Source organism: Priapulus caudatus, unplaced genomic scaffold (assembly GCF_000485595.1).
Source record: "Priapulus caudatus unplaced genomic scaffold, Priapulus_caudatus-5.0.1 Scaffold84, whole genome shotgun sequence".
In the NCBI taxonomy this organism is placed as follows: domain Eukaryota; kingdom Metazoa; phylum Priapulida; class Priapulimorpha; order Priapulimorphida; family Priapulidae; genus Priapulus; species Priapulus caudatus.
The window spans coordinates 28,862-44,586 of NW_014577145.1; the positions used below are offsets into that span (position 1 = coordinate 28,862).

At 46.2% G+C, this 15,725-nt stretch overlaps 1 protein-coding gene across 2 annotated transcripts in view; it reads right to left on the reverse strand.

Annotated features, from left to right (window-relative positions):
- Positions 1-2,088: 2,088 nt before the first annotated feature.
- The window catches only part of LOC106804720 (myosin heavy chain, striated muscle-like), a 20,438-nt gene continuing 6,801 nt past the window's right edge, over positions 2,089-15,725 (reverse strand). The window contains exons 6-18 of one of the 2 annotated variants that reach the window (XM_014806016.1): positions 15,141-15,233; positions 14,883-14,946; positions 14,176-14,274; positions 13,491-13,594; positions 11,781-12,740; positions 10,966-11,171; positions 9,651-10,497; positions 8,692-9,326; positions 8,194-8,272; positions 6,597-7,042; positions 4,551-6,177; positions 3,897-3,968; positions 2,089-3,428 (exon numbers count right to left, since the gene is read on the reverse strand). In XM_014806016.1, the coding sequence (XP_014661502.1) occupies positions 3,912-3,968; positions 4,551-6,177; positions 6,597-7,042; positions 8,194-8,272; positions 8,692-9,326; positions 9,651-10,497; positions 10,966-11,171; positions 11,781-12,740; positions 13,491-13,594; positions 14,176-14,274; positions 14,883-14,946; positions 15,141-15,233 (5,217 nt within the window). In that variant the 3' untranslated portion in view covers positions 2,089-3,428; positions 3,897-3,911. Of the gene's footprint in view, positions 3,429-3,896; positions 3,969-4,550; positions 6,178-6,596; positions 7,043-8,193; positions 8,273-8,691; positions 9,327-9,650; positions 10,498-10,965; positions 11,172-11,780; positions 12,741-13,490; positions 13,595-14,175; positions 14,275-14,882; positions 14,947-15,140; positions 15,234-15,725 lie in introns of those variants that run through there. The other variant, XM_014806017.1, reaches the window with a different exon arrangement.

Genomic DNA, 15,725 nt, shown 5'->3' on the forward strand with positions numbered 1-15,725 from the left:
CTACTACTACTACTACTACTACTACTACTACTACTACTACTACTACTACTACTGCTACTACTACTACAATAATAAAATGATAGTAAATGATTACGAAATGTATTTACTACCAACTCACAGATGTATAGGAGTGTGAGTTCTGTGAGTTTGTACACAATGTTGTGCGTGTGGTGAGATTGCGCGTTGCAAATGAGCATTTGAACGGTATTTCCGCGGAATTATTAGTCGGTACAGAATACAGAAGACTTTAGTAGTAAATACATTTCGTGATTATTTACCATCATTTTATTACTAAAATGTTCTAAGTTAATGTGGTGGCGGTTGTGGTTGCGCTGCTGCTGCTGCTGCTGCTTCTGTTACTTCTGCTGTTACTGCTGTTACTGCCGCTACCGCCACCACCGCTGCTGCTGCCACTGCCATGCACTAATGTTGCTGACGCTATAGTGTTGAAAGCTCGTCCATATCATGATAGATATTCATAAGCGCGTTCAGTCGATGCCCGTGTGTGCGATGCACCAGCGAGCACCACATGGGCACGTTTGCGTTGCATTTACGCGGACCCATTAAAACAACAAAAGACTCTTCAAAGGAATAATATTTTTGTTTGAGAAGTATACCGTGACACACGGCCCCGCGTCGGCAACGCACCCTGCTCTGTTTGTGCGACAGATGAACGTGCAAACAATGGCCGCCGTGATGCTGTCAAGTATAGTTTTTGTAGACGTTTACATTTTATAGGTTAACAACGCCGCGTACACAAAGCAGGTGCATGCGCCCGAACCGCGCACGTTTGCCATGGAATCAAATCAGGTTCGTGTATATGTCACGGCAGACTGTTTAGACAAATACCGCCGAAAGTGCTTGTCACAGCCTGAACGAGCTGGCTATATAGCCGCACGACAGCAACTGGCACATGGCACACACAGACGGACACACAGATGCTCACAGCATATCCCCCTTTTATTATATTCATTTTTGTAGCTATTGGATACCTTTTGACTTTCCCTCTCTTTCTCTCTGCTTCCCCTTTCTTTCTCCCAACACTCTCTCTCGTTTTTCTCTCTCTGTCTCTCTCCCTCTCTGTCTCTCTCCCTCTCTCTCTCTCTCTTTTTTTCTCTCTCTCTCTCTGTCTCTCTGTCTCTCACTCTCTCTCTCTCTCTATCTCTCTCTCGTCTGTTTCGTTCTCTCCCTCTCTGACTCCATGCGTGCGTTTTTATTTATCATTTATTTTATCTATCTGTTGCTACACAATGTCAAATTAAACACCGCTGTTATTGTTGGCATCTTTCTAGTATTCGTCCATAAATTTATTTCCACATATTTCGGCGAGAAGCTAACTGTTTACACTGACAACTAGACACTGACAACTAACCGAGTACATCGTGGCCGGTACTACTAATAATAATAAAATAACTGTGTCAGCCTTCGCTGACCCCTCCCTCCACCACGAAACGAATTAAGCATCGAGGAGTCCCTCCCCCGCCTCCCGCCCAGTCGTTTTCCTCTCCACGGATGCCGCCAATGATGACACACGCACCTAAACACTCTCCCGTGCGCTAATGCAGTCTTAGCTGGAGGGCAGTGGGTTTATTATTGGCCGCACACGTGCGTGCCTGCAGACGCCTCATGCTGGGTGCATCACGCGCCGGGGCGACCGCCACGCGCGCGCTCTCTCCCTCTCTCCCTCCCGCGCCGTATATCGCCAGGCAGCAGTGACAGCGATGGGACGGCGCGGACAGGCGGGCTCGACCATCTGTCCCTCCGCCGTTCGGCTGCCGCGACCCCGCTCGACAATGTATCGAGCCATCTGCCCACGAAATCCGCCCCGCTTTGCATTCAGGCGGGGCGTGCTCGCTGGCTGGCTGCGCATTAAGGTTCAGCGTGTTACTGGCGCTGTGGGCGGATTCTTTTTTTATTTATTATGAAACTCACCGTTCCGTAACGTAACGTTTGATTAGTAATGTCACTCTGCTGTTTGACGATAAATATTTTCGGGCGCATTGTCTAAACAGTGGTTCCGGTAACCACCGGAAGCGCTAATAACCGTCTGAGCGTTGTCATGGCGACAGAAAAACAATAACATATTAGTATCATCGCTCATTGTTTGAGCTTTATTGCTTTTTTTTTGTATATATCAGCACACATTTAACATAACATCCGATGGTGGACGTTAGATTATCACGTGTGGTTCAAACTCTATATATCACGTTTTTCTGTTCCACGCTAAAATTCCCTTAAGATTGCAACGATCGAATCCGTTACTGACACACTCTTTTTAATAAATATTTTTATTCAGTAAGTATATATAAATAGCTTGGATAGTAGCATCGTGATGTTCTAAATTCGCTAGAATCGAAGTTAGTAGCGATTCGAGGGGCGTCATCGTAATCCGGTGCGCTATGTATAGCATCACGCTAATAGTTACAATCGCCGCCGCCGAGAGAGCAAAATAGAAACAATATATCATATAAAAGTAGCAGTCATAAAACTACATACGTTAGAAACGTGTCTTCGATAAATAAACGATACCACTACGACAACCGCTACTATTGCTACTCTCTACTTATCGTGCTACGGGCTAGACATACTATCAATACACGATACATAGTATACGTCAATACGCAGCGATTTAGAACGGAAGTTACGTAAGAGGAGATTCGGCGGCGCACTGCTGGGGCAACCAAGCTTCCGGCGTGCATCACCGCGGTACCCTAAAGCTAGATAGCAGCACCATCGTAACCGTGAAACACTCCTTCCGCGGCTCAGATGTGTGATAGCAAAGGTTATCACTGGCGCTCTTTATGCGGTTGCTACGACTACCACACCTCTAGCGTGTTACGTTCGCGTGTAAACTCGAACTTTAAGTTCAATCTCATTTTAATTGAAAACCGTCGAGGCCACGATGGTGTACCGGCTTATACAAGATAGTCGAGTCGTAGCGCCTAGATATCAAATATACCAGCAAGTTGATCAGATAGCTGCCTATATACTTAAAGCTACTAAACTCTACACACGTCCGATACGTTTTCTATCATACTCGTAATCCGGTACATCCGCTTTTAATTTAAAGTGTGTATATTATTATAGAATACACCCTACTTAACATTCAATGCATATATCAATATTATCAACGTCGTTTGATAATATATATATATATATATATGCGAGCTGTATCTAATAATTATCAACTATTCCAAAATCCATGGACGCAAAATCCATGCATGGATGAAATCAGACTATTGTGCTAATGCAATTACGGCAATATATAACCCTGCGTGTGTCGGAAATTGCGGAGGGTGCAAACACACGCGCGTAAGAGATGGTTATCCAACGAGCAGAGACAGCGATGAATACATTTTCTTGCCACGTCAGCGGTGGACATCGGCCATTCGAAATTTACGTTGCATCAACGCATCGGTCAGGGAAGTCTGCAAATAAAACCACACCAAGTGAATATATACACACACATACATTTATACATGCGTCGTCCACTTATGTAATGAATCGTGTATTTACAGAATACGCAATGCGCTGGCATTCTATTGCCCATCAGTATCTCTGGAATCATTCTGCCAGGCCCCTTCAATGGGTCTTTGTGTGAGCCAGGCGGGGCAGCTGCATCTGTCGATTGCACTGTGCTGCCATCTATTGGCAGCCAAAGTTTGAATGGTTGGTTGTTATGGAAACACCGCTGTAGAACCATCACGTGCCGATTACCGCCGATGCCTCTGAATACTTCTTAATCCGGAAATTTGGGGGTATGTATAATGTTATTTCTATATATTACCTTAGCGAAATACTGAGTTATTTAGACACAGCTGTTATCCTTAATACGGACAGTGACGCCATTCTGAAATTATTATATTATTATTATATCACATTATATCATTATTCACCTTTAACTACTCCTCTTACTCCTGGTTGCTGTTCATGCGGCGGCGCATTGCGCTCATGCTGGGCGATTGACCCTGTAGGAAAATAAAAACATTTAGCAGCACACACTGTGGGGCCAGATAAGTTGCCCAGCACCGATCTAGAGTGTCAACCCGAGGTGTACATGTCGTTCGTACATAGCGAGGGAAAAATATGATTACAATAGTATTAAGTCAAATAAAAAGACTGTAATTCAATATATATATATATATATATATATATATGGGGGTTGCACGCACACATACGGACGGCAGCGGATCATGTCCGGTTTATAGATTCTGACGTCCCTCTTCTATACAGTTTAACGAGATTGTGAAAGCGCGCGATGCGGCGCCGAGGCGCGTTTGATGTTATATTTCATACATATTCAGGCGCACCGCGCGGCCGCGGAAAATCTCGCGACGCGCTGCGAGAGGAAAGCGGTGAAATCAATTAGAGCAATGAGCCTGTGTGGTGGTGACAAAGCTGCCGACGCTGCTTGTGTGAGGCGGCTGGTGGCGTTGCTGGACCGGCTGAATTTAAAGCCCAGCGCGCTTACTTTGCTATTTAAAAGGGCTGCTGCTGCTGTCGCTGTTGCTGCTGCTGCTGCTGCTGTTGCTGTCGCAGCTATATCGTACCGGTCTGACGTGGCTCGCCGAGCGCGTCATCGCACGCAGCTTTCCAACCATCGCCTCCGCTTCCTCGGCCCTCGCCTCCGACTCCTCCAGCTGCGACTGCACCTTGCGAAACTTTGACAGATTCATGTTGCCCACCTCCTCGGCCTCCTCGATCTGCCGCTTGAACATGCTTATCTTTCCATTGACGCGGTCGAGCAGCTCTTGCAGGTGCTCCTGGCTCTTCTTGTCTTCTTCCATCTGGTTGTGCATATCCTTGACCTGTCGGTCCGCCTTGCGGTAGTTCTTCTGCAGGTCGCTGTGCCGACGCTGTTCGCTAGCCAGCTCGCTCTCCAGCTCGCGCACGCGCTGCTCTAACTTAGAGATCAGCTTCTTGCCTCCCTTCAGCACGTTTGCCTCGGCCTCGTCCAGACGCACTTGCATCTCCTTCAGTTGCTGCTCGAGCGACTTGCGCGCTCTCTCGCAGCCGTTCGCGTGCTCCTGCTCTCGGTGTAGCTCCTCGGCGAGGCGGGAGGCGTCGGCGGAGGCGGTCCTCGCCTTCTCGTCTGCGTCCTTCATCTCCCTGATCGTCTCGTCAAGGTCGGCCTGCATGGCGGCCATCTCGCCTTCTAGTTTCCGCTTGGCGGCGCTGGCGCTCGTCAGCTGCGACTGCACGTCGCCGACGCGCTCGTTCGCTTCGTTCAGCTCGCTCTCGATGCCGCGGCGGTTGTGCTCGGAGAGCTCCAGCGCACCGCGTGTCTCCTCCAGCTCGGTGGACAGCGCCCCACAGCGGCGCTCGCTGGCGGCTAGCTGTTCTCGTAGCTGGTCGCGCACGCGCTGCTCATCGTCGATCTGCGCCTGAAGGTTGGCGATCTCCTCCTGCTGCTTCTTCAGGTTCCTCTGCGCGTCGGCGTTCTGTCGGTTGGCGCCATCTAGCGACAGCTCGAGCTCGTGTATGTCGTTCTCCAGCTTCTTCTTCATCTTCATCGCCTCGGCGCGGCCCTTCGCCTCCGCCTCGAGGCTCGCCTGCATCGAGTCGACGGCGCGCTGGTGGTTGCGGCGCGTCGTCTCGAACTCGTCGTCCTTCTCGGCGAGGCGGCGGTCGACCTCCTGGCGGATCTGCTGCAGCTCCAGCTGCGAGCGCACCACCTTCGATTCCTCCTGCTCGAGCGCCGCCTCGGCTTCCTCGAGCGCCGACTGCAGCTCCTCCTTCTCCTGCATGGCCTTCCTGCGCGCCTTGTCGAGGTCGTGCATGCTCCTTCCCTCCTCTCCCAACTGATCGGTCAGATCCTTCATCTCGTCGGCAAGACTCCTGTTCTCTCTCTTCAGAGCCTCGTTGCCGTCGGCTAGCTCCTCGTTGACCGTCTTCGACTTGAACATCTCCGTCGACATGGTGCGACACTCTCGCTGCGACGCCTCCAGTTCGGCTGCGATGTCGTCAATCTTCTGCTTCGACTCGGCGAGCGTCTTATCGAAGTTGCGCTGGCGTTTCTCGGCGGCGCTGGCGGCGGCGTTGGCGCGTTCGACCTCTATCGACATGTCGTCAAGGTCGTTCTGCAGGCGATGCTTCTGCTTATCGACGCTGGCCACCTTAGACTTGAGCGCGTCGATCTGGTCCTCCGCCTCCATGAGCTTTGCTTGCAGTTTACGCCTGTAGGTGCACGGAAACTCACGGTAAGGTGACCATCTAGCTCTACATGATACTGTTATTTTTTTAAATATATGATGCTTAAAGTATGGTGCTACAATCCTATGCGATTTTCTTCACTTTTTATAGTTAAATTGTCGTATTGTACTAGGAGTAGATAATAGTGGTTGGCGCACAGTATGTGATATTTAAAAGGCAAAATTGTATTCACAAATATTATCCGTATAGAACTATGCCATAGTGACATAGTCAGTCTAAATGCTTCACGATAGACGTTGTTCAGTGCAGTTGTAAAAGGGAAATCACCCATGCATGCTGACCTCGACAGTTTCCGGAGCGGTTGCCGTACATACTACAATTATATACATAATATTATTACATAAGTAAATACAATTAAACAAGTACAGCAATATAATTATTACTTGATCTCCTCTGCCTCCGCTCCTCCGCCGCCGAGACCTTCGGCTTCGACGCGTGCGCGGAGCGTCTGCAACTCGTTGGTGACCTTGGCGAGTTGTCTTAGCAGCTGCGACCTGGCTTCCTCTCCCTCCTCCGCTTGTTCGCGCAGCTGCTCGATATCGTGCTGCGCGTTCCTTAGCTGCGACTGCAGCGCCAACTTCGCTTTCGACTCATCCTCTAGGCTGTTGCGCGCCTCCTCGAGCGAACTCTGCAGCGACGCCTTCGCTCGGTTCAGCTGGTTGATCTGCGCCTCAGCTTCCTCTAGCTGCCGCATGAGGTCGCTAACGTCGTTGTTGAGTTTCAGCTGCTGGGCATTGAGCGTGTTGATGATGCGCGATGACTCGTCAAGACGGCTGTTCGCCTCTCCCAGCTGATTCTCCATCGACTTGGCCAACTTCTCGGCTTGTTGCTAAAGACGCGATAATCTATTATTAATACGATTTCTTTGATTAGTGCGAAGCCCGATGACTGTAGTAATTAGTATTTGTGAATGCACGGCTTCGGATAGTTGGGTACGTTTATAAATTGTTCTCTCTAAATTAAAAGTATGATTTCAACGAAATACAATTACATTCATTTGATAAAATCTAAACATACAGTTGCATGTGTCATGTGGGATACATATCGTCATTCATTAGTTGATTTAAATTTTCATAATATAATGTGAGTGATAAAGCCTTATTATTATTAAAGAGAGGCACTAGGATTTACTTCTCACGTCAAGCCAGCACGACGAATATTTGCTCTCTATTTTAAAAGTATAATTTCAACAAAATTCCATTTCTTTTATTTAATAAAGGCTGGACATACTGCTGCATATTTCATGTAGGAGACATTTATTCGTCTATTGGCTGATTTAAATTTTCTTAGTGCTACCTCAGCTAGGACATCCTTTCATTATTAAACATATGTATCGGGATATATTTCATGTCAGTGTACTGCGACGAATATTTGCTCTGCACTTCAAAAGGGGGTAATTTCAGCAAAATAATATTTTCTTTACTTGATAAAGGCTGCACATATGAGGATTGTTATTTACACGTAGGACACGCATTGCCATCTATTGGCTAACGTAAACTTAATTAGTGATAAGTTAAACTAAGCATTCCATATTATTAAAGCGAGGCATCGGGAATTCTTTTTAATATCAAACTAATGCAATGAGTCATTGCTGTCCATTTTAAAAGTGTAATTCAACAAAATAATATTCTATTTGGCAGATACTAGGCATACGCGAATGTTATGCCTCTCGCTATGTTACAAAGTAGAAATTTGATACAAGTAGTCAAACTAAAGTAATAAACTGTGCTCTCTAAATTAAGAGTAATAATTAAACATAATACTTACCTAATATATTAATATAATAAGTGAATTATAAAAAATAAGTAATAACTAATGTATACTAACTAATAATATATTAAAGTAATACACATATACTAATAAGCTATCCGTCGGGAAACGTGTTTGGATTACGTAAAGTATAAACTAAATCGTAGAAGCAAGTGCATAGAAAATAGATAATTGTGTTATTTTTCTAATAGAATGGATATTTTTACGCACCTTTGCTTTAGCTACGTGTTCCATGTTCAATCGCAAGTCGTCCATATCGCGAGTGAGCTCGTGCTTCTCTCGTTCTAGTCTGCAGGCAAGAGTATATAGCAAGATACAAGTCAACAACAAAAGGTGACGCACGAATATAGAACTAACTTTGACCCTTCCCCATCTATAAAACCTATCTGTTAGGGAAGCGGTATATCTAAGCTTTCTTGACCTTTTATAGTACTAGAGCGACGCCCGAATTTAAATGACCGTTAAAGTTTATTTTTTTAGTAAATGTAAAAAGTTTATGCGAGCTGACATACGTACAAAGTCGGTTAGGTTTCTTTCAATCTAGCGTAAGTTTACTTCACCCCTAACCACTACACTACTAGAGCCATGCCCAAATTTAAAATTACCCTTAAATCTTTTCCATTTAGAATACGTTACAAATCACCGTGATCCTGTAGAAGTATAGAGCTGACTGAACTTTCTATATGCCTTACATACACTCGGACTTACTTTGCCTTAATCTTCTGCAACTGTTCAATTTGTTCCGCCATCTCGGCGATGATATCGTTCTGCTTCTTGCGCAGCGACGAGACGGTCGCTTCGTGCTGCATGGCCTGCTCCTCGAGATCTCTACGCAGCTTCGCCAATTCCGCCTCGCGCCTCTTGTTCAACTCGAGCTGCGCGCCGGTGGCGCCACCTGCCTCCTCGAGCCGCTCGTGTAGTTCTTCGAGCTCGCGCGCGAGTTCGGCGCGCTGCTTCTCGACCTTGGAGCGCGCCTGCCTCTCCGCCTCCAGCTCCTCCTCTAGCTCCTCGATGCGCGCCTGCAGCTCCTTGATCTTCTTCTGCAGCTGACGAATGACTCCGCGGTCGTCTTCCATCTGGCTGTGCAGCTGCGCCATCTCCTTCTCCTTCCTGCGCACGCTCTCCTCCACCTCCTTCCGGGCGCGCTCCATCTCTTCAATGCCCTCCTGTGCGATCTTCAGGTCTCCCTCCATCTTCTTCCTGGCCTTCTCCACGTCGGTGCGTATTTTTCTTTCTCTCTCCAGGTTATCTTCCAGTTCGTCGAGTTCCGCTTCCATCTTGGCTTTGGCCTTGGCCATTTGGTTGGCTTTTTCCTCTTCCTTTTGCAGTTCCGCTTGCGCTCGCTGAAATAAGGTGAGCAAATAGAATAAATTGAGCGGTGTTTCGATTAGTATTAAGCATGATGTATTATTATTATTATTATTATTATTATTATTTGTCATTTTGATTAGAAATGAATGTAACTTTAATAAACCCGTTGTTTATTAAAATTATTACAATCGAGGTCATCACGATAATTATGTTGTAAATATAGGGAAATAAAATCGTTGTTTTACTTAAAATTAATATGAAAGATGTTGAATAAAACCACTGTCTCAGTTAACATTCTTTATTATTATTTCCCTGTTAATTTTAGTAAAAACCAGTAGAACAGATAACCTGCCCACCATGAGAGTTTCTTCCAGCGCTCTCTTAGCCTTGCTTGCTATCGCCGCCGCCTCCTCCTGCTTCGCAAACTCCTCGTTCATCTGTCTGATTTGCACGTCTCGTATCACCTTCTCGTTCTCGACCTTCTTCAGCTTGCGCTCCAGCACCTCTAGCAGTCCTCGCAGGTCGATGCACTCTGCCTCGGCTCTCTTCCTCGCCTCGGCGAGCACCAGCGTGCCGTGCTCCTCTTCGAGGAGCCGCTCCTCAACCTCTTTCAGCAGGGCCTCGAGTTCGAGCTTCTGCGTGATCAGCTTAGCGGCTCGTTCTTCGATGGTGCTGATGTCTTCGAGGTCGGTCTGCACCTGCTCGTAGAGCACCGTCTTCTCGGCGATCAACCTCGCGATGATGTCCTCGTAGTTGTTTCTCGCCTTCGCCTCCTTCGCCAGCTCCAGCTGCATCTCGTCCAGGTGCTGCTGCATCCTCTTCATCTCGTCCTCCTGGCGCGCGATCGACAGCATCGGCTTCACCTTCGTGTAGAGCTTCCACCAGGGCCAGTTGCGGCACTGGATGTACTTGCGCACGTTGCGCTGGATGAGGATCATGCCGAGCCGCTGCGCCTTCAGCTTCGCGTACTCGGCGCGCCCCTGGTAGCCGCGGATCTGAGCCTGCGTCAGCGTGATGACGCGCGTGATGCACACCTCGCGGAGTTCCTCGAGGCGACCGAGCACGCCCGCCTTGAAGAAGATCTTCGTGCCTCCAATCTTGTAGTCGTTCACGTCCCAGTTGAGCGCCAACAGCAGCGATGAGGCTATCTGCTTGCCGTCGGTGAAGCCATCCGGTACGCAGTTCGGCGCCAGGATCTGGTATCTGTGTGCGAAATACGTGTATATAGTGAGTGTGTGTTCGGGGGGGGGCGGTCTGAGGTGTGTGTGTGTGTGTGTGTGTGTGTGTGTGTGTGTGTGTGTGTGTGTGTGTGTGTGTGTGTGTGTGTGTGTGTGCATGTGTGTTTGCATCTGTGTAATGTATATATTTCTACATAACTATATTGATATGGGTATTGAAACCGACTTACCGTGCTCTCTCTCTCTCTCTCTCTCTCTCTCTCTCTCTCTCTCTAACTCTCCCTCTCTCGCTCTCTCTCTCTCTTCCAACTTTCTCCCGCTGTCTTTCTCTCTACTACTTTTTTTTTCTCTTCTCCTCTCGCTACGTTACTCTCTCTCTCTCTTTCTCTCGCTCTTCCTAAACCTATATAGCTACACCCATAACCACTTTAAAAGTGAGGATACATATGCAACGTAGAAATCTTCTAAAAAACTGTCCGCGTCGTACTCTCACCTATGCTTGAAGTCAGCGTAGAGCATTCTGTTCGGGTAACCCTTGCGGCAGATTCGTATTCCCTCGAGCACACCGTTGCAGCCCAGCTGGTGCATCACCAATGGGGCATCCAGCTCTCCCGCCTCCTTGCTCTCGTTGGGGATGATGCAGCGCACGAAGTGCGGCGCCGTGGCATTCAGCGCGTTCATCAAGCGACGCAACTGCTCCTATAGCAAACAAGCGATAGAAGGCTAGAGATAAAATATGGTATTTGCGAGAGAGATATCGAAGATAGAGTATACATAGTATATAGATAGAGTATAAATTATATATAGAGTGTCGAGCATGTAGAGAGTAGAGAGTATATATTAGAGAGTGAAGTATATATAAAATATAAAGTAAATAGAGAGTATATAGATCATGTATAGAATATAGAATATACAGAAGGTATAGAGTATATATAGAGAGGGTAGAGTATATGTTAGAATATATGGTATTCGTGTAAGGCAAGAGGTTACCAGAACTGCGTGGCCTTTCAAGCCAAGCCAGCCGTTTCAATACAATGGCATTTAACAAAATTATCACTTTCTATGTATCGACGGATTTGTAGATAAATGTCAATATCAAGCAAACCGTCAGCATATTAATAATAATGATTTATGAATATAAATACCGATAAATACATATTACCGACATTACATTTACATATTAATGCGATTTAGGTTTAAACGTGAACGCTAAAAGCCCGTTTTGAACGTTGTACACAGCCATAATTTTGGATTTCGACGTGATCCTTGCTCGAATGTAACGCGAAACATGTGTAGTCGAACACTAACCCTGTAGATGGTTGAGACGGTGAGAAAACCGGAACCCTTTCGTCGCCTGACTTTGCCGCCGGTCTCTTCGTCGTCTCCCAGTTTGTCGTAATACAGCTCGGAAAGAAGTGGATTCCCCTTACTGCGTGCGAACAGCTCGCACACCGTGTCGTTGAGAGGATCCTTATTCTTGTCTATCCAGAAACTGGTGTTGTAGTTAACGATTCCCGCGTAGTGTTTGATGCCAAAGTTCGCCTCTGTTGTTCCGGCCTTGACCGCCTTCGGTTTGAGGAAATTGGGCGATTTTCCGAGATGGTTGTCCATCATCTTCTGCGTGAAGGTTTGATCGGTGGCCTTCGGGAACATGCACTCCTCCTCGAGGATCGAGAACATGCCCATCGGCTTCTCAATCAGGTCGATGCACGGCTGAAGGTCGAGTCCGAAATCGATGAAGGTCCACTGAATGCCCTCGCGCTCATACTCCTCCTGCTCCAGCACGAACATGTGATGATTGAAGTACTGCTGCAGCTTCTCGTTGGTGAAGTTGATGCAGATCTGCTCGAAGCTGTTGAAGTCGAAGATCTCGAAGCCGGCGATATCCAGCACGCCGATGAAGAACTGCTTCTTGGCGTTCGTGTCGAGCGTCTTGTTCAGACGCGACACGAGCCAGCGGAACATGCGGTCGTAGGTCGCCTTCGCCAGCGTGCCTATGGCGTACATTACCTGGTCCCGATTCTGTCCCTTCTGCACCAGCTCGGAGCCGACCTTGATGCGCGGCTTCAGGAGACCCTTGAAGAGGTCGGCGTCGGAGATGCCCATCAGATGGGCGACCTTCTCTCCGGCCTCGGTGCCGTCGGCTTCCGCCTGCTCGTCGCGGGTGCGCTGCTTGAAGTGCATGTTGCCGAGGTGCATGACGGCGGCAACGATCTTATAGATGTTCAACTTTTCGTCGTCGGTGAAGCCGAGAATGTCGAACGCTTCCTGCGTGGATAGAGTCGGCGGGACGCGGTCGTTAATAACGCGTTCTAGATAAAAGATGATCTTACCTGGTGCTATACAAGGCACCCACTAGAGGGAACAGGGTTGTAACAAAGTGTATCTGATTAAAGATGCCTAAATAAATTCGGGGATAAATAAATAACTATGTAATTACGTTCACTTTGACATTTTTCAAAACTAGCAACGGCCCTGACACGCTTAGTAGACTGTTTTCGCGTAAAATCTACTTTGCTTATCTATTTTATTCGTTAATCTAAGCTCGCACCATTACACAAAGATGTTTATATTTGATAACTATATTTATATAAAAATTGATGCAAAACTCGCAGCGAATGAAGCCGATAATTGATATATAAATCCATAAATCTACAATAAATTTATTGGCGTAATGCACATATGTGCATAATTTAATTAATTTATTTACACACACACACAGACACAGACACACAGACACACACAAACACACACACACACACACACACACAGCACACACACAACACACACACACACACACACACACACACACATATTATATATATATATATAATATAGATATATATATATATATATATACACGCACACACACCCACACACACACACACACACACACACACACACACACACACACACACACACACACACACACACACACACACACACACACACACACACACACACACACACACGCACGAGTTATATTAGTAAGTCTACGATCGTACGGAATTTACGTACGTCGGTGAGGCGCATCTCCTCGGCATCATCGACACCATCAATGTATGTCTTGCCCTGGCTCTGGAAGTGATAGTGGCCGATTGGTTCATTCAGCAGTATCTTCGCTGTGGAGAAAACACGCCGACCGGTCAGAACTAGCGCAGCGCCAAAGTGTCACAGCGGGCACATTTCAAGACTAAAAGGTTTCACACAGCGTACTACACTCGAAGAGATCTCACAGAGGGTATACCACGAAACAAGCGCAAAGGATTCGCAGAGGATATATTTCAAGGCTGAAGGTTTCACAGAGGGTATACTACTCTACACGCGTGAACGTTTCGCGGAGGCTAAAAAAGCACTTGGTTCACATGTAATCGTATACGAATTTTCGAAATTAAAAAGCAAATTATATTCACCTATTTTCGATTGACAGATAATGAGGTGGGTGGGTGTTTGAGTGGGGGGGGGGTGTAGATGCCTGCTAATGTGTTTTTACTTGCGTCCTACGATTACGGCTAAATATAGCATACGTCGCGAAGAACAGTCGGTGTCGGCGATTAATTACTGCATCCTAACTACGCGATTGATTGATTTTTTGCCGTGTCTGTCACAGTGTGATGTTCGGCAGACGGTTGCAGGGAATCATTAAGCGATTGAGTCGCATGCACGTTCAGCTAGATATGAAGTGCAGCCTCGCTTAACTAACCTTTAAGGTCGGGGAAGGCATTCGATGTAAGCTGATAGAAGATGTGGTAGCTGCGCTCCATGTCAGCCTGCGCAACGACACGAGATTTTTCCAGCAGATCTACGAGGCGGAAAGAAAGCACGCGGTTTTTTTTATTACTGGAAGCAATACCTGCGAGAGCTGCCACATATAATGTATTGTCGCAAATGTAGAATGCGTGACACGCGTACAAATTGTGACACATTCAGAGGCACGGACACACACACGCGCGAGCTTTGTCATTACAAATTAACAGCCTGTTCTGCTAGCATTTATGACAAATACGACATACGCATATACGCTCTCCTATGACACTATTTGTCATAGGAAGATTCTTTCTATGACAAATACGACATACGCATATACGCTCTCCTATGACACTATTTGTCATAGGAAGATTCTTTCTATGACAAATATTGTTGTATGTGTTGTGCGCATCATAGGAGTTTAGGAGCGCTATTATGAACGAAATCAGTGAATTTAAGCTGTAAAGCGGAACGAAGTTGACTCGCTAATATTTGTCATAGAAAGAATCTTCCTATGACAAATAGTGTCATAGGAGAGCGTATATGCGTATGTCGTATTTGTCATAGATGCAAGCAGAACATGTTCGAATTAAATTTAATTCGGGTTGATTTTTAACGCGTCAGTATCATATGCATATATATATATGTGTATATGAGTCATACATGATTCGATGTCACCACCGGCAAGCCTGCCCTTGGTGCCGAAGTGGATTCGAATAAATTTTCCCTAAATGGCAAAGAAAAAAATCGCATTAAATTACGCGCCGAAAATAAACGCCCATACGGAGACTCGCACATCCGCAATTACATCGAGAGAAAAAACAGTTGTGAATGTCAATATATATCTGCCATCAAAACCAATTGTAAACATCCGTCTTTTTACACGTAGTAGCAGATCGAATACGAGACATATATACTTACGAAACGCGACGAGTTGTCATTTCGTACAGTCTTCGCGTTGCCAAAGCTCTCCATGACAGGGTTAGCCTGAACAATCTGATCCTCCAAGGTGATCTTTATAATAAAAAATCCGATAAAATATCTATTTTTGAAGGGTTTTGCAATCGCATTCGTAAGGTGATGACTCCTCTGAGGGGATGAAGGCACTAATTAACCCGTACGTGAGCCTGCGTGCGGTAGGTGCTCATAATAACACATGTGTTTTATTATAGGGAAAACTTTTAATATTACTATTGCTATTAATATTGCCACATTCTGAATTGTTATTGTTATTGTTTTTGTTATTATTATTATTATTATTATTACCTCCGCCAAGGGGTTGGCAGGAGGTTATGTTTTCACCGGCGTGTGTTTGTTCGTTTGTGTGTTTGTTCGTTTGTGGGTTTGTGCGTTTGTGGGTTTGTAACACCGTTCTTTTGTGTACAGCCTAACTAAAAAAGTTATGGACGGATTGTCATTACATTTTCAAGATAGGTCAGAAATGGGCTAACTTAGAATTGATTACATTTTGGTGGTGATCCGGATCTAATTAATTAATTAATTAAT